Source organism: Sitophilus oryzae, unplaced genomic scaffold, assembly GCF_002938485.1.
Source record: "Sitophilus oryzae breed Bouriz unplaced genomic scaffold, Soryzae_2.0 scaffold_285_pilon_pilon, whole genome shotgun sequence".
Classification (NCBI taxonomy): domain Eukaryota; kingdom Metazoa; phylum Arthropoda; class Insecta; order Coleoptera; family Curculionidae; genus Sitophilus; species Sitophilus oryzae.
In genome coordinates, this window is record NW_022146846.1 from 120,402 (window position 1) to 141,563 (window position 21,162).

The window sequence follows — 21,162 nt, forward strand, 5'->3', positions numbered from 1 at the left end:
AAAGTGGTATATCTCAATTTTTTTAAATGCAACATTCTGTATATTATTTTTCTGTCAGATGCAGAATTAAAAAGTGAACATTTTTTTATTTAAAGTGTTTCTAAATTTTTAACGGTTTCGCAGATATTCGCAGTATTATGGCTGTTTCAACAGTAAATTTTTATCAAAGCCACCTAATATGATCTTTGTCTGATATTTTATCGTTGAAAATCCCATATGTAATGAAATTATGAAAATATTTGCAAAACGGCTAAAAATTTAAGAACACTTTAGACACAAAAAATGTTCACCTTTTAATTCTACATCTGAAAGAAAAATAATATACAAGGTGTTGCATTTAAAAAAAAATGAGATACAACATTTTAAATATTACGATTTTGGTGACGCCATAAAAAATACCCTGTATAAGATAAAGTGAATTTTTCTACACAAATTTATTCTGGTATCCTTCATGTTTAAGAAAACATAGCTAAGTATTAATAAAGTTATATTCACTCTAGTTTTTTACCACTTTTCGTATATAATGTTTTTAACCAAAGTTTTAGTAAATAAGAAATAGAATGGCAACACCGCAGTGTGCTTTAAATAAAGAGATTAAACTTGTTTTTAAAATCAAAAAAAGTTGTAGAAAATCTCTGAAATAGATAATAATATAAAAATATGTCATTATATATTTTTCCGCATTCTTCCCATCAAAAAAGATTTACAGGTACAGAAGAATTGTTACCTACACGAAATGTGAAAATATTCTGTTTTCAAGCAGTTTTTACTCCATGATCAATTTTTATTTTATTTTATTTTTTGGTAACTCATATTTTCCCTAAATACATATCTGTGAAACTATGGCCAGTGCCACGACTATACTTTGTTAATAGATCACGACTAGTTAATAGGCCACGACTATACAGCTACGTCAGTGGTCACGGGAGAGCAGAACAAGGTCATATAAAGTGGCAGAAAAGAACAAAAGATTTGACAAAGGAGTAAAGCTACTAGTTTTCTTATACTATGGTTTTGTCAAAGCCACCCAATGATTTTTCTCTCGTATTTTACCGTTGAATGTGCCATATGAAATAACTGGTTACTGGTTATTGGTATCTGCGAAACCATTAAAAACTATGAAATACTTTAAATACTAAAAAATATTCATTTTTCAACTCTCCGTCTAATAAAAAATAATATACAGGGTGTTGAAAAAACAAAGAAAAATTATTTTATATTTTAGAAAGTTTCGCCTAGAATTTTGAACATCCTGTATGATTTAAGATTAAGATATTTATAGCAAAGTAAGTATACACCATCTAAAGTAAGTAGCTAATATAATTTTGATTTCAGGACAGTTATTTACAGACTTTATGTCACAGTGGCTGTGGTAATCACTAAATTTGACGTTTAGGCTATACAATTTTTTTAACAGGCAGTTTTTCCTCCAAAAATTTTAAATATGTTTTTTTCTTAAAAACGGTTAATGTTTGGTATAGAGTGTTTGATATCAAAATTCATAAAATTTTATAGATCATTTCAATATGTTTATAAAAAAATTAAGATAGCCATTTAAAATAAGAAAGTTGCTGACAACTTCCGATATTTCCGGAAGTGCCGCCATATTAAAAGTTATCTATAGATCTCGGAGATATGTAAAAAATCTCCGATCTAGATATGGCTGTTCACCAGAAACTACAAATGCTCGCTCAGCTTGCGACACCCTGTATATGGTGTATATTAACAACTATATTTTAGATATTTTCAAGACAAAACCCTAAAAATGAAACAACCAGTTATAATGATAAATAATCATTTTTGACAGATACGTATGTCATAAGAAAATAATATTTTTTGTCATTTTGTTATGCGTTTTTTTTGTTGTATTTTGAGATTTCTTAAAACTCGCGCTTTTTTGTTTCCTTTTTTTTTGAATAGAATATACGATGTCCCTGAAAACTGAAAATCCCCAAGAGAAGAAGATCAATATCGATTTCAGCAATACGAGAAAACAAAGTTTTTTGCCCAGCCAGTGGAATGAGGATAGGCAAGACAATACCAAAAATATCAAAGTACGTCCCTATATTCTTTTATATACCTACCAATCTTTTACAAAATAACCATATTTTCTATATATTAAAATATGTTTTTCTTTATAATAGTACTAGTTGACGGCTAATTAATTAATCACTGTTTAGCCTTTAAACAAAGTTTATACAAACGGTGCAAGTGGGCGTTAATGTTAGTTCTATTTATTATTTATAAAAAACAAAACGCACATCATAGACAAACAAATAAAAAGAGACTGGCAAATCAAATGGCAAAGAGAGGGACAACGTTCCCGTAGCGCAACTCAGTATGCAAAATTTCGTTCTATTTATGTTGATCTGCGCATTGCGTCTATTGGGCCCACTATCTCATTCTAGTATAACAAGAGAGAAAGAAGCAACCATATAAAACGTAATTTCTAAACAGAAATTAAAACAATCGCCTTTCGTTTTCGTCATCATGACAACCAAGATGACAACATCATGACAATTCGTCATGTTTGTTAATTTTCCTTTTGGTGATTTACCTTTTTTTCTAAACTCTCCATTTTATTGACTTATGAATATGGATAGGGAACAAATTCCTTTGTTCCATATAGGTATTTATATTTTGTTACTTATAATTTTCGATTATACTATTTGTTATTTTATTTGCTGCAGGAGCCAGTATCATCTATTTTTTATATGTATTGGTGCCCCCTTTCTCTGATAGATATGTTAAAGACACCCGGTAAAATAAAAGTAAGTAGTTATATTTATCATCTTATTAAGAAAAAAGTGGAAGTAGTAGTGTCAAAAATATTTCGAACCTCTCTTAACATAACAAATTAATACAATTATTTTTTTTAATTTTTTGGGTAGGTAGTTTATAGCTGGTTTATAGTAACCAGAAACTTCATTAATATACCTATTTTACTTTTGTTTTAGGATTAAAATTGGACTTGAAAATGGTTCAGGATCATGATTCTCGTAAAGTCTTCTCTGCTTGGATATTCACTTTGTTATTGCAATTAGGCAGTTTTTTCAAAAATGAGATTTTTAATGCCCTTTAAAAAAATTGGCCGATCGTTTCCTGCAACAGTCAGTTCTTCTGCATTTAAAATTGGTAGGTGGGTGGAATAAACACTGTTATTTTTTGTTATTATATTATAAAAAGTTTATTTTTTTATGTATAAATAAATATGTTTATAAAACAGTACAATTTTGTTTTTTATAATTTCCTTTATAATAGTAGTATTCTTTCGTTCTGAAAGAAACTGCAAATTTTCACTTAAACTGATTTATTCCCTACACCACGTTCCCTTTACGTGGTATAGAGAATAAATCAATTTAAGTGAAAATTTTCAGTTTCAGAATGAAAGAATACTACTAATAAAGGCTAATTTAAATTTTCCGCCAGCCAGAATGTGCGATAATGTCTTACGATACGTTTTATACCTATCTCTTTCTTTTTCATATAAAGCACACATAATAAAGAAAGATAGCAATAAAGACGTACGTCCTGCCATCGTCCTGCTAATTGGTTTCAAAATTGTTATTCTGAGTTGCGCTACGGGAACGCGATCCCACTCTTTACCATGAGATTTGTCAGTCTCTTTTTATTTGTTTGTCTATGACGCACATCTATATTGCATAGTAACTTAAACGCACCCTGATAATTTATTAATTCGCAACAATGAAAGTAGAACTGATAGATCCTTTTAAATCAATTATTCTTTAGAAATTGGACATGAAACACATCTGCTGTTGGATAAAATTTTGTATGGCACTCGCGTGTTATAACATATAAGTCACTTGAGTGCTAAACATTTCCCAGCGTGACTTATATGTAAGATAACACAGTAGTACCATAAATAACTATTTGTCAATCTTACAATACGGACAACTGATTGACTAAATGATCTGTAATGATTAAGATTAATCGATTTGACTTTTTGGAGTGTATCAATATTTTTATTACCGTAGGTAATAGAACTACAAGATGACGATGACGACACGTTTTTATATATAGAGCCCCCAACAGCCCATATAACCAAACCTCTAGAAACTTTTTGTACGAATAGCAAATATCTGGGACAGTGGAACAGACTAGGAATAGCTGGCAAAGGTATGTTAAGGGTAAAGTTATCATGATGCTCATTACACCTGATGTAAACCAGGTAGATGGTTTTTTTATTATTAATACTGCATACTTAGAAGATTTGTTATTTGATCCATAACTTAATCCAAATGTTCTTTATTTGGATTAACTAATCATAAATCAAAAGTAAATAATATTTCGATTAACTAACTGTTCATTATTGCAGCGAATACACTGAGATGCAAAAAAACGCAACGGAAAACATTTATGGTCAAGTTTAAAGTGTTATATTTTTTATTTTTAACCCTAATTTATTGATTTTTTTTAGCAAACTCTATATATTACAGTTGAGGGTTGTAACCTTTGGTGTTACACAGCAAAATAAAAACATTAAATCACCACAATACACCAAAACACTTTTACTTACTTTAGCTAACCGAGTCAGAGCTCACTGAGCGTAACAGTTTGATTTCCGCCACTATAGTAGGAACAAAGAACTTGAAGGAATTGGACCGTTGTCGCTGTTCATACTATCTTTACATTTATTAATGCTGATGCTTTCATATGCATCTAATTGCCTGTAATTTGAGACTTGTTTAATTAATTTTAAATTATTAAGATCTATACAATGTTCTTTATCAACAATATGTTCGGCAACGCAAGATTTATCCGGCCTACCATATCTTATCTGAGCTAAATGTTCTTTAAATCTAGTTAGTATTGATCTTCTAGTTTGTCCAACATATTTCTGATTACAATCTTTACAAGAAATTTCATAAATATCCGACCTTTCCAGTGGAGGTGTTTTATCCTTTGAATTACCTAATAATTGTTGTAATTTATTATTAGCACTATACACAAGTTTATAATTGACATTCTTAAAAATTCCTTTTAGACCACGGGATAACTCTCTATCAAACGGTATAACATCAAAATCAAATATATCATGTCAAAAAACTCCCAGACACCAACTTTCATCCAAATATTTACGTTACTTCATAAATTAATTACTTCGGAAAAAATCGAAATAAAAATGAACCTTCTACGCCCTGTATCTCTGAAACTAAGCATTTTAAGGCATACATTTATACGAACTTTTTTACTTATTTTTATCTGCAGAATATGCTGCCGAAGTTTCCGGAATACAGTTCGGACCACCCTGTATACTGCCGTCCTAAAAACACATGCCGTATCTACAACGAGCGCCAAGCGGAGAAAAATGAGGTTAAAATTATTTGATTAGTCCTTGACTATTAGGAAAATTTAGAAGATAACAATCGTGAATTATTGAACAAAATAAGTATAAAAATAAGTTAAGTACTCAAAAATAATCGTATTTATTAACATTAATTTAAAAAATCATTTACGGCGTTTTGAACTAAAATTTTATGGCCTTTATGCAAAACAAAAATGCCGTATGTGCGCAAAACTCTCAATAGATTGACAAAAATGTATAAATATTTATTTTTACTTTGAATAAGACTATAGATTAATTTTTTAATGTGCTTTATTAGGTGCTTTATTAGGTTATAATAATATGAAATAATCGCAAATATAAACAGTTAGAAATTACAAATACAAACAGTTAAAAAATTCGACAAATAATTTCTAATTTCTTACTAAAACATAACACACTAACTTAAACTTTAACGCTTATACAAAAAGGCACACAATAACAAATTGCAAAAAATTTCAAAAGTTCATTAGTTATCAGTTTCGGGCAAATTTATCCAAAACTCTTTTCGGTTCTCTGGCATTATGTTACCAAGATTTTTAATGATGGCATCTTTTTTTGTTTTCGGAAAACCTCTAGGTGCAGTACGACGAAGTGGCACAAATTGTGAAAAAATACCACCCTTTGTCATTGCCTTTTTGTATAGGAAATCTAATTTTTCAAATTCGTTGTTTAAAGAAGATTTATAATGTAAAAAAAATGACCCACGAGTAGCTTTTATTTGTACAATATCGCTTAAATAAATTCTTTTTTTTTGTTGTTTCATTTTTGCCTCAGATTTAAGGTCTTTCCATTGGTAAAAATCGTGATGAGACATTATTTTTACTTCAGTTCTCGATTTTTGTGCCTTTTGTACAGCTTCTACAAAATCATTAAAATCGTATACCTTGCCTTTCCTTTTTAGTGATAGCTCCACCTGGTGGTGGAAGCTATCGGCGGACATGAAAGTATGCCCGGGCTCAAAAAAATTGATTAATATTTCGCTAGCCAATATTTCAGAGGAGTTTATTATCCTAACAAAGAAAGAAAGAAGACACCAATTTTTATTTTGGCTGGAACAATTATCCAGCCAAAGAATAATTTTTGGTGCGTCTCGATGCTTTAGAAAAAATGCATAAAAACAGCTTACAATGTCTTCTTTGTCCCTACCTGATATAGCTTCATTCCAAAGCACTGCAAACGGTTTTTGTTTTGACATAATTCCTACTGGGACAAAGCTTTCGTTATAAGTTGTAAGTCTTTTAATAAACAGAACTGTTTTAAAAGTATCGACCCTGGGCAACATGATCACCTTCTGCAAGTCCACGGAGAAACAAACAGTACCATCTTCAAACTTAGTTTTGGCATGCGTCTGGTATAATTCTCTGGAGTCTTTGGCGTGATCAATGTGCTTCTTCCAAGAGCAGCACTTTTCACAATTTTCTTGCAAATCATCCTTCGTGTGATCATGCAATTTGAATTCTTCACAGCGTTCACATTCCTCGTGTCCTAATGAAGCAAATGAAATATTTTTGACCTTAACACGTAAACGATAAGCTTCGTAGCTAACTTTCATGGTTGGGTATTGGGATTTAAATAACTCAAACATTACAGAAACGGAAATGTCGCTCGGCAGATATCTTCGATTTGGAGCGTGTTCTCTCCTAAAATGAAAAATAAAGTTTTTTTTAACTTTGAGGATAATAATTTCTTTTCTAATAATCTACATACCTATAATGTGATATAGATGGTTCAAAAGATTCTATGTGCGCATCTACCAATTCATAGTTTATTTTTTTCTTGGCTGATCTTGTCCGTTGATCTGGTCTAGCATTTAACTGGTTTCTTGGGATTTTCGTGAGAGTATCGTGTAAAACCCTGTCGTTCGTTTTTTTGTACCCAAGCGTTGTGAGGAAAATTTTTTTACAGACTTCTATGATTTCACCATTTGCAGCTTTTAATTTGTATTTAAAGGTGTTTTGTTTTCTTTCGCTTTCAGTAGTTCGCCGTTTTACATTCAATCGACTGCATGTATTTAAAATAAACCCTTTTCTCTCCTTGCTAGATAATTTCCAAAAACTAGCGTTTAAAATTGTTCGTTGATCTTCTGGTATTAGCTTCACACACTTTTTTTTGCATCTATTCACGTTACAACCAGGCAACACCTGGTGATCTTTAATTAGTTTTTCTCGTTTTTTTATAAGTTCTTCTTGCTTAGAAATTTTATCTATTTTTCTTCTTTTCCTTAAATTGCCATCTTTTGTATAACCGATGTTTTCCAATTCTTCTGTTTGCGATTCATTATTTAAAATCACTTGGTTATTTACTATCTGGCATGGCACATCAACTTTAATAAATTGGGATCCTGTGTCATTTGCAGTTTTTCCTTGGTCCAAACTAATACTTTGAATGGTAGGTTCCTGAGGTAAATTTTCCACATTATTTTCTAATAGTACTACATTTGTTAAGTTAGTTAGCACTAGGGGCTCTTTATTTAAAATTTCCGTAGGATAAAGGCTTGGCTCTGGGTTCGGTATTATTTCTGGCAAAACATCTTTGATCGCACAATTTAAAGTAGTCAGAAGACAACCATCTTCAGTTAAAACTTCTATATTCTGCTGATTAGGTGTTGTAGCCCAAGTGTTGTTATCGGGAACGGGGGGTTCTTTCGAAACCAAAGAAAGAATTTTCTGAGTTCTACTTAACATTTTCCTGAAAATATGAAACGAGAGTTACTAACAATAAAAGCTGAAATTAAACAGCCATCGGACGACAGCTTACTTAAAGGCCGACAACACATTTTAATATAATTATTGTTTTTTTGAAAAAAAAAACAAACAAGCCTACGAATTTAAACTGAAGTATTCTTTATAAACAGAATATAACTTATTTAGTAACCTTAAGAAGTATTCTTACTTAACAATACGTCGCATCGTAGTATTTTAGAATAGTTTTTTTGGGTAATTCGCTTACTAAATTACGGAAAGTATACATACCTGCCCTATATTATCCAAAAATGCGAAAAACTTGAAAAATGTAACACAGAAAACTAACCCTTGACGCTTGAAGAAATACACTGTGACAGAATTCGGCGATTAATTGATTATGGCGCATAACCGACGTAACTAATAGCAAATTGCCGTATCTGACAGGTTCTAACTCGAAAGGCGGTATCTACACAGTTGTGGAAGTAGATACGGCATTTATTACTGGTAACAAGCATATACCGCGTTATTTCTTAAAACAGAATAATAATTTGGTAGATACGGCCATTTATTACGTGCGATTTCAAATATTTCGAAGGCATATACGGCATATAGGCTTGGTAAAAAGTTAATTTAGCTTGTTACTGATCCATTGATGTAAAAATCTCAAAATCCGTTTTTTTTGTAGATACGGCATGTGTTTTTAGGACGGCAGTATAGTGGGGCATCACGATGCGTTACAATAAAATTAGTTAAATAGTTTTTTTTTAATAACTGACATACACAGTTTCTTTTTACTAGTTTCCTGTAGGTACCATAATATTTTACACATTATAAACAAAAAAAGCAATTAAATATATGAGAAATATTCTAAAGGAGTGTACCGGTATCCTCATGGAACGATCTACGACGGGTACTTCAACAGGAATGGCGAATTCCATGGGAGCGGAATTTTGATTTATCCCAGCGGACAGAGAATCGAAGGAATATGGAAGAATGGCAGACTTCAGTCAGATTGTTCTTTCATAACCGAAGGTTTGAGTTATTTATTAATTTCTTCTATACAGAAAAGTCCACAGACTTCGAGACATAGGAAAGATCAAGTCCATTTAGCGTGTGTCGCAATTTTAACACCTTAAAAAATAGTTTTTTTATAGCTATGGTAACTGCAGCGACTATGAAAAAAGCTGTGTGGTTTTCATAGAAAATAAGGGTACCTGTAATTCATTTGAGAATGTTATAAATCGCTTAAAGAAATTTCAAATCTCTTGGATTTCTATTAATATTAAATAAATTTTATTAAAAATTGAACTAGAATTGTTAGTATCATTAAAAACAATTGAAATTCAAAAATTGTATCAGTCAAATTCCCTCATTCAAGGTGAATATTAAAGTAAATATAAATACAGCTCATTCTAAGCTGCACTTATCTTTAAGAAACATTTAAATCATTAGTGCAATTGGGCCTGAATGCCATATCAAATGAATAATCTATATATATAAATCTGACTGTCCTGACTGATACTGACTCATCAACGCCCAGACCAAACCCTTGACCCTAGAAAGCTGAAATTTTGCACAGGGATTCCTTTTATGATGTTTACGTAAGATAAGAAAGGATTTTTAAAAATTCATCCCCTAAGGGGGTAAAAAGGGGGGTGGAATATTACAATATTTTTTATTTAAAAAACGGTCAAGTTTCCGAAAAAACTCTGAAACACGTATATTTTATTTTCTCTTTTTACATATTTTCAGATTTTTTAAAAAATGTATACAGGGTGTTTCGAAAAATCTGGTCATTGATTAATCACGATCCTGCTTTAAAGCGCTTGACGTAAAAAGCTGATTTTTGGAAAACGGATTGACTTTAGGGTGTAGAGGTTCGATAAGAAGGGATTTTTCGAAACTCGAATTCTAAGGGGGTGAAACCGCCCCTCAAATATTAGAATATTTTTTATTTAAAAAACGGTCAAGTTTCCGAAAAAACGCTGAAACACGTATATTTTATTTTCTTTTTTTACATATTTTCAGATTTTTTAAAAATGTATACAGGGTGTTTCGAAAAATCTGGTCATTGATTAATCACGATCCTGCTTAAAGCGCTTGACGTAAAAAGCTGATTTTTGGAAAACGGATTGACTTTAGGGTGTAGAGGTTCGATAAGAAGGGATTTTTCGAAACTCGAAATCTAAAGGGGGTGAAACCGCCCCTCAAATATTAGAATATTTTTTATTTAAAAACGGTCAAGTTTCCGAAAAAACGCTGAAACACGTATATTTTATTTTCTTTTTTACATATTTTAAGATCTTTTTAAAAATGTATACAGGGTGTTTCGAAAAATCTGGTCATTGATTAATCACGATCCTGCTTAAAGCGCTTGACGTAAAAGCTGATTTTTGGAAAACGGATTGACTTTAGGGTGTAGAGGTTCGATAAGAAGGATTTTCGAAACTCGAATTCTAAAGAGGGTGAAACCGCCCCTCAAATATTAGAATATTTTTATTTAAAAACGGTCAAGTTTCCGAAAAACGCTTGAACACGTATATTTTATTTTCTTTTTTACATATTTTAAGATTTTTTAAAAATGTATACAGGGTGTTTCGAAAAATTGATTAATTGGTCATTGATTAATCACGATCCTGCTTAAAGCGCTTGACGTAAAAAGCTGATTTTTTTGGAAAACGGATTGACTTTAGGGTGTAGAGGTTCGATAAGAAGGGATTTTCGAAACTCGAATTCTAAGGGGTGAAACCACCCCTCAAATATTAGAATATTTTTTATTTAAAAACCGGTGAGTTTTTCGGAAAAACTCTTAAACATGTATATTTTATTTTGTTGTTTTACATATTATAAGGTTTTTTAAAAATTTATACAGGGTGTTTCATAAAATATAACCATTGAGTAATCACGATTCTACTTAAACTGCTTGACGTTTAAAGCTGATTTTTGGCAAACGGATTGACTGGGGGGTGTAGAGGTTCGATAAAGAGGGGGTTTTCGAATTTCAAATTCCAAGTGGGTGAAAACGACCCACAAATATTACAATATTTGTTTTTTAAATACGGCGAGCCTTTCGGGAAAACACTTGGACACGCATAATTGATTTTGTTTTTTTACATATTTTGAAATTTTTTAAAAATCATACAGGGTGTTCCAAAAGTTGGGTAATTGATTAATCACGATTCTGCTTAAACTGCTTGACGTAAAAAGCTTATTTTTTGGCAAAGGGATTTTCGAAAGTCAAATTCCAACGAGATGAAACTACCCCTCAAACATTATACCAAGTTATATAATAATATCGCCATATTGTTTTTTCTCATGCTGACATAAATGTAAGAAAATTTTATCTTAGTTTGTATGTTAATGGAAATTCTTGCTTTGCTTGATCATCACCATTACAAATGATTAATCCGACGCGAACGAAGTCGCGGGTACACACTAGTAATTAATAATGTACATTATAATAATAATAAATTTTATATCATAGTGTGTATTAAAACTACTAAACCACTTTTAAATTGATATTATATTAACAACTTTTGTTTTTTTTAATCAAAAAAAATTAAAGTAACAAATTTCTCAATCAAAATATTTGTGGTACTGAAAAGGACCTTTATTTTCCCATGTTCGTCAAGGTAGGTAATGGGCAAACGGTAAAAAAAACGGGATAATGAAATTTAAAAAATTACAAAAATTGTTTAAAAATCCCTCCCTCTTGCATTAAACAATAACCCAAACGATCATAAAATCCCCTCCTTACATTGGATAACATATCAGGGGTGACAGTGTCAAAGGCATTAAATATTTTCTACCTTAACTGCTTCAAGTTTTGAATTTCTTCATGGCAGTAAATTTTAGATTTTATGTACCTCCATAAAAAGAAATCATTCACCGAGAGGCCAGGCGAAATTAAACGTCAGTCTAAACATGGTCTAAACAAAACTGTCATTTTTGAAAACTTGTCAAAATTTGGACACACGCTAAATGGACTTGATTTTTCTGTCTCGAAGTCTGTGGACTTTTCTGTATACTACGTATTTTTGGAATCGAAAAAAACTATTAAGTATTTACTAGTTAAATACTTAATTGATTTTGTTAAAATACTTAAGTTTTACTAATTATTAACTAGCAAAGGTTTACTGGGTTGATCTAAAAGATCGCTATATAATTCGATGGCATCAATTAATTGTTTAGTAGCCTCGTCAGACCCATCCATAGAGGGTAACAAGGGCGCTGCTGTGCGTAAATCAAAATTTTCACCCATATTTAACACTACTATTCTTAATATCTACACAATTTTTTATTCTACTAGTCAGGATTGCACGGGCTCGAAAAAAAGTTTGATTTGTTGCATCAAAATTGTTTACTGGGTTGATCTAAAAGATCGCTATATAATTCGATGGCATCAATTAATTGTTTAGTAGCCTCGTCAGACCCATCCATAGAGGGTAACAAGGGCGCTGCTGTGCGTAAATCAAAATTTTCACCCATATTTAACACTACTATTCTTAATATCTACACAATTTTTTATTCTACTAGTTAGGATTGCACGGGCTCGAAAAAAAGTTTGATTTGTTGCATCAAAATATTCTTTAAATTTTTTGTCAATATTTTTTGAACTGCATCCTTCATTTAATTTACTAAATTGCTTTTCTAACAATTCTAATTCAGGTAATATTTTATTATTTCTTTCTAAATTTCTCTGTCTTAAACTCTTCCGGTTCGTTAGTAACTTTTTCAAGAAACTTTTTAACGATCACGTACAATCCCTTAACTACTTATAAGTTTAAACTACTCATAAAAATCTGAAATCAACTCATAATAACTAACTTTAAACCCCGTATTACTACTTACTAAACTAAACCAGCTCTTGACTTCTTCTAATTTCGGATCTTATTTTCCTCTCCAAAGACTTCTTTAATTTTTGGTATCCATACGCAAAAACTACTGCCAAAACTAGACAGAAGGAGATGATTCCTAATGTATTTTGTTAAAAGTAATTAAGTATTTATTACATTGAACAACACAATTTACCTCTATAGGCTTGGTGCATTTCAGTTGATTTCAACAAATTCCGACCGCAGCGCACTCTACGGCAGAAATCAGAAATTATCAATATACGAGTATAGTTCACGCCGCCGTCATGTTGATCGCATTAAAATAATATTGAAATCGGGGTTTCATCATAATATTTAAGTATTTTAGTTTTTTGCTAGTGCAGTTATTGAGACTATAAAACACTCAGGTACGAGGTTTGTGTGATGTAACGCTGTTTCGGGTAGTGAAAAATAAGTGAAAAAGAATTCGAACTAGGTGTCTTGTTGTGTTGTGACAATTTCAAATGTTAATAAAATTGCCAATAAAATGTTAACGCCTAAAGGAGAGCGTAATTAGGGCGTTGTTGGGTGCAATATCATTCAATAACTTAACTTTCCCGTATATTCAACTCTTCCGAAACAATATTTTATAGCTTCATAATTTCTTACACCGATTTGATCAATAGCAAAAATGGATTCAAGCAGTTCGACGAAACAAATGAGTAAACAAAGTGCTCGTTACATAATCAAAAAATTAAATAGACATATACTATGAGAGAATGATATACCGTGCTGGCAACTGTTACTTTTGGGTCGGAATTTACATGTGTCGAAGTAAATTGCATAGGGATCTTATTAAGTCGGAGTGAGAGAAATGCGACCGACCGACGCGACGCGCGACGGTATGCTGTTGCAGCGTTGCCGATACGCCTTTCCTTATCAAGTAAAGTAAAATCACGATTGCAAACCGCTTATTTTATAAGCCAAAGACTTTTTTTTTCAAGAGATAACTAGATAAAATCATTAAGTTTGTAATGTTTCTGAGCATCTGAAATGGAATTATAAGGATATTGTTATGGTGTCATTTTTTTATAACGAGGAAACGTCAGTAATCGCGATAATTTAAAAACTCAACTTTTTAACAGGCCATAACTCAAGAACCACTTTAGATATTGAAACTTTTTTTATTTTCAAGATCTGATATTTTACAATATGTTTACATAAGAAAAATTCGATAAGGTTGTTTTTTCCATTCAAAAATTGTAAACAATCCATCCATTTACTTTTAGAGCATAGCAATTTTCAGCAATCGTGTAATTTTTTTATTGATAAAGATTTTCACATACTGTCTACAAAGAAAATACAGCAGAAATATTAACAAAGTTCTTGAAAAAATTACAATCTATTATTTCTAGTAGATTTCGAGATATCGATTTTTGAATTCAGAGTTCTAATAGCGCGACCACTATCGAACACCCACTTAATTTCCCTTATTTTTTACCAAAAATGCAAGTGTTTCTAGCTTGCACTTAAAAAAATTCAAGCTATAGGGAAAATTACAACGACTCGTTAATAAATAAACAAATCAAGTATCACGAGACGTAATTAAATCGTGAAGCTGAACGCATGACGTACACCTTTCCCTAGAACCGGTCGACCGGTCAACTGCGACAAATCTGCTATATCCCCTTCCACGTCTCTTAGCGATGTGCACAGTTTCTCGGTTTATTTCATACGTTTGGCAACGTGTTTACTGTCCTCTCTTTGTTCAGTACATTATAAACGCATTGTACTCTTCTTACATACGGAAATCTCGACCCAAGACTAACCTTTGCCAGCCATTAGTATACTTATTTTTCTTTGTGGTTGAACAGGTGGCGTGGTTATGAACACGGAATACTGCAAGATGCCCGACCGGAGGTTCCAACTGGAGCTGGAGGACGACCTAAGGCCCGCCGGTCAAGAGTACCTGACCAAGGACAAGAGAGCCCGCCAGATTCCGGACGGGTGCTATGACGTAGGCGAGGGCATATACGACCCTTATATTAAAACAGTGGTACGATATCCAGCGACGGCGAGGAAGAGTAGTACGGTATCGGACGCACTACTTCCGGAATTGGATAAGATATTCGAAGGTGATCTTAAGAGGCAGTCGTTCTTCGCTGAGGTGAGTTTATTGTTGTTGTTTTTAAATATTATCAACCAAAAATATATTTGACACCAATTAAACTCCTAGTTGTAAAGAATGTAGAATGAGTAAGACGGGAGGTTAATCAGTGCGATCTTAAAGGTCTATTGTGCCCTCCTTCCTTGAGTCATCACCTCGGTCATCACACAATCTATAACCCATCATATCCCTGTTTTAGAGGGGACCAGGTATTTCCCATCCTTCTCTGACAACAGTTCTTCCTCCGAGGGTACACACCCTTCCACGGTTGGAGTTTGCCCCTCCGTGCCGCTCTTCACTCGAAGAGCTTGCCTCTGGCTGAGGAACCCGTGAGGTGGAGGCTGGAGTCTCCATTTTCTCCACCTCTTTCACTTGGTCTCTCCTTAGACCTGATACCGATGTTGTATAATAGAGGATATGTCCCTCTTTCTCTATTGCCTCCTTGGATTTGAGGTCAATTCCTATTGTGAGGACCTGACCATGGCCCTTCTCCCCCGAGTTGATGACTCGCCAACTCGATGTCCTTACATTGAAGTTCTGACCCTGGGTAAGGCTCAGCAATTAGGTGGTGTCTTTTCCCTTGCTCCTCGGCAGAAAGACCGTTATGGCCGCCCCTTTAGGGATGATTTCTCCCTTCATTGCAACCAGTTCCGGCTCTTGCCAAATTTTAAGCTTAGGTGCGATTTCCACCAACCAATTCGCCGATTCTTTAGATAACCAATCTATGAGGATCATGCCCACCCGTTGTGTTGCGATCCGATCGCCACTACTTCGTCCAGTATAGCCTCTTCTAGAGACGTTTGCTGGTCGGTGGTTAGAGCAATCTCTGGGAAATCCTTTGGCAGCACCGCAATTTTCACTTGTTTCTTGGTTTCTTTACTCTCCCCTTTTCGGAGGAGTGTTTTCGCTTTTGCTTCCTCTGGAGCAAGTCCTTCGTGGACCAGTCGGAGGTTTCTCCGTGCTTCTGCTCCGCTAAGACCTACTCTCAGAGGATAGTCTAGCCCGCCTGGTTGACCCAGGCCGGGTAGGCGAAACGGTAGCTTATGTCGCTTATTGAGTCTAGAGGTAGGCTCCCGCGACCCTTGCTGGAGAAGGTGGTAGCTTGTGTGCCACTTGTGAAGGATAATGATAATCCCAAGCAAGTGTTAGCCGCCCCTCCTGTAGTGTCTTTGGATTTGGTCCCTTGGAACTTTCATTTGTAATGTTCCCAGTGTCGCTAGGGAGCTTCCCACAGCTTCACCGGTGGTGTTTTTAATACTAGATCTCATAATGTTGCCACGAGTCGCTAAGGATAGTCGGTCCACTTCTACAGAGCCCCGCATGCAGAAGTAAGGGGTAAATACAATGGGGTGCCCCCTGATGCCCCAAGGTTGAGGCCAGTAATGGCTAGTCCTCTATCTAACTACGCATGCCTTTGACCTGGTCCCGCTATCGTAGGAATTAGGTTTTTGGTGAGGTTGTCTCCTCTTGGTCCAGGCGGTTAAGCCAAGACCCCCCACCCTCTACCCGCGAGACATGACCACAGTCAGTAGAGGGTGCCTGGTATGACGGACAGGGGTAGTCCCGTCCGGCATCGTTATATGTCTTGGTGCAATTCCCTGGACAAGACACTACAGCGGGACAAGACAATGAGATGCTTCTTAGACCGAGCTAAAGTGCTAGAGGAGATTCCTCCAGCACCTGACAAGGAGCTTCCCCACCAACGACAAGGTCTTGCTTCTCCTAGGGGAAGAACTTTTAGTTACGTAAACGGTCAATTATTAGAGAAAATATAGGAGGTACGGCAAAAAATTTAATACAAAAAAAGGATTTTTATTTTATTATATCTATGAGGGAGTAGTAAATTTAAGTATTCAGGGTCGGTCATAAAGTCGTGGCACATAAAAGTTTCATTTTTTTGAAATAGAACCCCCTGTATCATACTGCATATTTCAATTCTAAGCAAAAATATAAATACACACAATGTACCCCAAACCAACCGTTTCCCAGTTATTGGTTTTTGAAAATATCACTGAAACAATTTGATTTAATTAGTTTCGCTATGTTCAGTTACAGCGACCCTGTATATTTATAATTAATTTATTTTTGTTTTCAAAAATATTTTGATTATAAGAAAATATGTAAAATTGGGCAACGCTGTGCCGGCCAAGCTTAATCACGTGACTAAAAGTTTGTTTGATATGAACAATAAGTTTGTATTGTAGCTAACTATAAGTTTGTATTGTAGCTAAACCGAGTCTTGGAGGGTTTAGGGGTCGCTACAGATAGAATTGAATGTACTAAGCTCATATTATTTTGTATTTCTAGATACGCAGTTCGTTACCTAAAAGTAACGAATTACTGGCGCAATTGCTGAAAACTAAAAAGAAGTACGAAGCGAAAACGGTACTGTGGATTCCCAATTCCGCCCAGGAGGAATGGATAACGAAAAATTGCCGAGCCGCCAAGGAACTGCCCACCAAATACAATCCTGACCTGTACGAGCATTGGACGAAAGGTACTTCGTCCCTGGACGACATTCCTCTTGAAGACGTCGGTTCGGAATCGGAGATTGAAACTGAAATATTTGATGATACTGTGACTGGCACAGAATCAGATACAAAGTAAGAATCCAAATATTTTTATCTTTTATATTAGTTAATCCGCGCGACCTTTTAGATCTGTTATGTTCCTAGATCATATATACTTATCCTAGATCATTTATACTTACGTGGATAAATCAACGTCACAAGTTTAGCATTAAAAATATTTCCAACATCACGACATGCCATTTTCAAACCTTCTTTATTGCACTTATCAAACGTTCAATAAGTTTGTCTTTCTCGAAGACCTTACTTTGCACATGCGCATTAAAAGTTAAACGTATTTCCAAAATAATCACAATTTTATACAGTTTAGAAAGTACAAATTATACATTGTTATGGAAACCAACTTTACATTGTCATCATATTATCATAATCTTATTTCCATTGTGTAACGACGCTTGTTTTTTGCGTTTTTTATTTTAAAAATTGTATTAATTACTGTTTTATCGACCGCTTTTATATAGCCAAGGATCCAAGTGTGTTCAGTGAGAAGATAATTTTAAGTTTGTGCAACTATATTTCTATTTTTTTCGTTGGACTTTCTAAATACTCGTAAAAATGACTTGAAAAGTCGTTGATATGTTTGCGACTGTATATAATATGATCTAGAATACTAAGGGGCGAATATAGAGCTCCACTAGCTCTATCCGTAAAGGCCTCACTGGTCGTTTTAGCTACTTACCATTTTACCTAGAGGAAACATTTTTATATACACCATTATTTTTTTTTCTGCTGGTATAATTTTTACGAAAGCGTAGAGCTGCCATCGCAACACTGAAAAATAATTTTAGCAAAATTTACACTTTTTCTGTAAATTTAAAATTTACACTTTTCTCTAAATTTACACATTTTCTGTAAATTTACAGATTTTCTGTAAATTTACACTTTTTCTATAAATTTACACATTTTCTGTAAATTTACAGATTTTCTGTAAATTTACACTTTTTCTGTAAATTTACAAATTTTCTGTAAATTTACACTTTTTCTGTAAATTGCATGCGAAATTTACTACCCAGCAGGACGACGCGTTACCTCTCGGCATTGACCTGTTCGTTACTCGGTAGTTACAAGTGAGCCTTGTTCTCTGCTGGTTAAGTTGCCATTGTGCCGACGAAGTACAGATATTCATCAGATATTATGGATGAATACATTAAAAACTACTTTCAAATCGGATTAAGTCACAAAGAAATTTTGACATTAGAGGATGGTTATGTCCTTTGTTATGTCCTAAGTTTACGTCATTTGCGAAGGCATTGGGGACGAACTAATTTATTTCGAAGTTGATCGAAATTCTACTTCGAACAGTTCGAATTCTAAAGTACTCTAAAATAATAGCTGTATAAGTATGCATAAAAATATTTTTATTTAACATTATAAATCTACATCAATGTTAGAATGTAATATAGATAACCAAATTGTAACTGTATAACAAAATAGAGTACTCTTAATATAAAAACGTAAATAAAATCAATTATTACTATGAATAAAAATAAACCAAAAAATGGGTAGCGCTAAAACATTAGGCGAATCCAAATGTTTTAGCATTACCTATAGCAAAATCCATATCTGTTTTAAAATATTCATAACTCTTATGAATGACTGGCAGTTTTAATTGCAGGGAGCATTTGCCATAGGAAATTGTGATTGATCTTCATGCAAAAACATGATCTGTGGCATTAAGGGAAATCCCAGAGGTGGCGGACAATCAGGTCCTGTTGCAAATACTAATACATCGGAACGGGTGAAAATACTTTCCGGGTCGCCTAAAAGCATATTATATATGTTATATCACATACATTATTCCAAATCAAATACATAATCTCTAAAATAAGAGATCACCGGAATATTTTTTAGTCCCAGGTTCAGTATAGACGATGAGGAATAATTCTTCAAGTATTTTTAAAGGGAGTGTGATTTCAGAACAAAATATACCTTTGAATATTTATACTGGGATATTGCTTAATCTTGTCATATAGATCGCATGTCTCCAATACTTCAATTAATTGCCTCAGTGGTTCCCTAATTCTGTCTTTACTATTGAGGACTTTTGTGAATAAACTAGAAACTAGAGAGTTCGATGGGAACTACACGTAGAATAACGCACCACTGTTTCCACTAACGCAGAAATTTACAGAAAAAGTGTAAATTTACAGAAAAGCTGTAAATTTACAGAAATTTTGTAAATTTACAGAAAAAGTGTAAATTTTGCTAAAAATATTTTTCAATGTTGCGATGGCTGCTCTACGCTTTCGTAAATTTTAGGTAGCGACCAAACGCCAAAATTTTCACACTCAATTTCAACGTCTAAGAATTTTTTGAAAACATTAAGAAGGCTTATTTTTGGATTTATCCAAAAAGAATATAATAAAATTGCACATCTATCCTTCAAACTTTTACTAATGCTGTCACATTTTTTAGAATGACTTCGTTTATAATTTACTGTCCGGACTACACGGAAGAGATTAAGGAGAAGATTGCTGACATTTTAGAAAGCTCGACAACCTTAATGGCGTCATACTAATACTAAGCTGGAAAATCAACTCGTACTCTTAGCACTCATTGTACCGCGTATAAAATAAACTTTCTAAAATAAAATAACGTTTTTAATTATATGACAAGGAGAATGAAGGTACGCGCACATTGACCAGAGCCACACTCGCCGCACGCGCCGCACGGATCGCACTTTTTTTTCTTGTCGCGCACAATGAGCTATTTTGTTTCTTTTTGCTCCTACTACACCCGTATTTGCTAGCGATGGGAACTATCGAATGAATTAGACTATCGAATGGTTACTGAATGAATGACTTCAACTATCGAATGGTTTTATTCGAATAAAATCATTCATTCATTTGTATACTAAAGCATATGTGACAACCTCGCCGTGCGACTAAATGGTTATCGTTGAGCCACGACTATCGAATGCTTTTGATAAATGAAATTTAGTATTCGTTTGATTTTTGTGTGCGTCAGGCGTCAGTGCATTATTAGTTCTTCCAAATTTTTATAACTTCACCTTATAAATACTGTGCTATTTTTGCGTTTATTAAAATATTTAAAATACTAAAATAGTAGTTTTTTTAATTGGCGATTGTGTGCGTGTGCAGATGTCAAAATTTTTCCGAAAATTTGTGTGATTTTCCGTAGCCCGATCTTTCAATTATTTTATTTTATATGGTATATATGGTCTATTTTTAATGGGAAATTTTGAGAAGTAGCAATTTTTAAGAGAGATGAGATGAACTTAGAATTAATTTTAAAAATACATATTTGTATTTTAGATGTTTTAATAATATGAATTAGTTGAACTTAATAATCATATTTAAGTAATGTGATTAAGTAAATGGTTATCGAACTCAAACTATGGGGTGAGAAAATTAAATTGAAAGTTTTACACGTGCCAATTTAAAAAAAAAATAACGATGTTTGTATTTTGTTTATGCTAATTCTCTTACATGTAGTTTTTTGCGAAGAAATATTTCATTTATTTTTTAAAGTAAATGCCAGTAAAAGTAAATATTATTTTTAAATAGTAATATAACAGTACCTAATATAAATAATTTTGATT

At 33.3% G+C, this 21,162-nt stretch overlaps 2 protein-coding genes across 3 annotated transcripts; one reads left to right on the plus strand and one right to left on the minus strand.

Moving 5' to 3' along the window:
- Positions 1-1,799: 1,799 nt before the first annotated feature.
- Positions 1,800-20,183, plus strand: LOC115884495. The gene is made up of 6 exons (XM_030903093.1): positions 1,800-2,054; positions 3,996-4,137; positions 8,905-9,063; positions 14,720-15,012; positions 17,320-17,615; positions 20,016-20,183. The coding sequence occupies exons 1-6, from the start codon at positions 1,929-1,931 to the stop codon at positions 20,116-20,118; spliced, it is 1,119 nt and encodes a 372-aa protein (XP_030758953.1). The 5' UTR covers positions 1,800-1,928; the 3' UTR covers positions 20,119-20,183.
- Positions 5,284-8,520, minus strand: LOC115884494. 2 transcript variants are annotated; one of them, XM_030903092.1, is made up of 3 exons: positions 8,320-8,520; positions 7,055-8,035; positions 5,284-6,987 (listed from the first exon to the last, which is right to left on the minus strand). In XM_030903092.1, exons 2-3 carry the CDS (start codon positions 8,029-8,031, stop codon positions 5,814-5,816), a joined length of 2,151 nt encoding a protein of 716 aa, XP_030758952.1. In that variant the 5' UTR covers positions 8,032-8,035; positions 8,320-8,520; the 3' UTR covers positions 5,284-5,813. The 2 variants fall into 2 exon arrangements, with proteins under 2 accessions (XP_030758952.1, XP_030758951.1); XM_030903091.1 differs by having other exon boundaries at positions 7,055-8,520.
- Positions 20,184-21,162: the final 979 nt, after the last annotated feature.

What these genes read in the sequence shown, in the direction of transcription:
- LOC115884494 (XM_030903092.1), bottom strand. Translation starts at nt 8,031, where the DNA reads ATGTTAAGTAGAACTCAGAAAATTCTTTCTTTGGTTTCGAAAGAACCC. An exon ending in CCATCTATATCACATTATAG is followed by an intron (nt 6,988 to 7,054) that starts GTATGTAGATTA and finishes TTTTCATTTTAG; the next exon opens with GAGAGAACACGCTCCAAATC.
- LOC115884495 (XM_030903093.1), top strand. Translation starts at nt 1,929, where the DNA reads ATGTCCCTGAAAACTGAAAATCCCCAAGAGAAGAAGATCAATATCGAT. An exon ending in ACTAGGAATAGCTGGCAAAG is followed by an intron (nt 4,138 to 8,904) that starts GTATGTTAAGGG and finishes AATATTCTAAAG; the next exon opens with GAGTGTACCGGTATCCTCAT. An exon ending in GGCACAGAATCAGATACAAA is followed by an intron (nt 17,616 to 20,015) that starts GTAAGAATCCAA and finishes CACATTTTTTAG; the next exon opens with AATGACTTCGTTTATAATTT.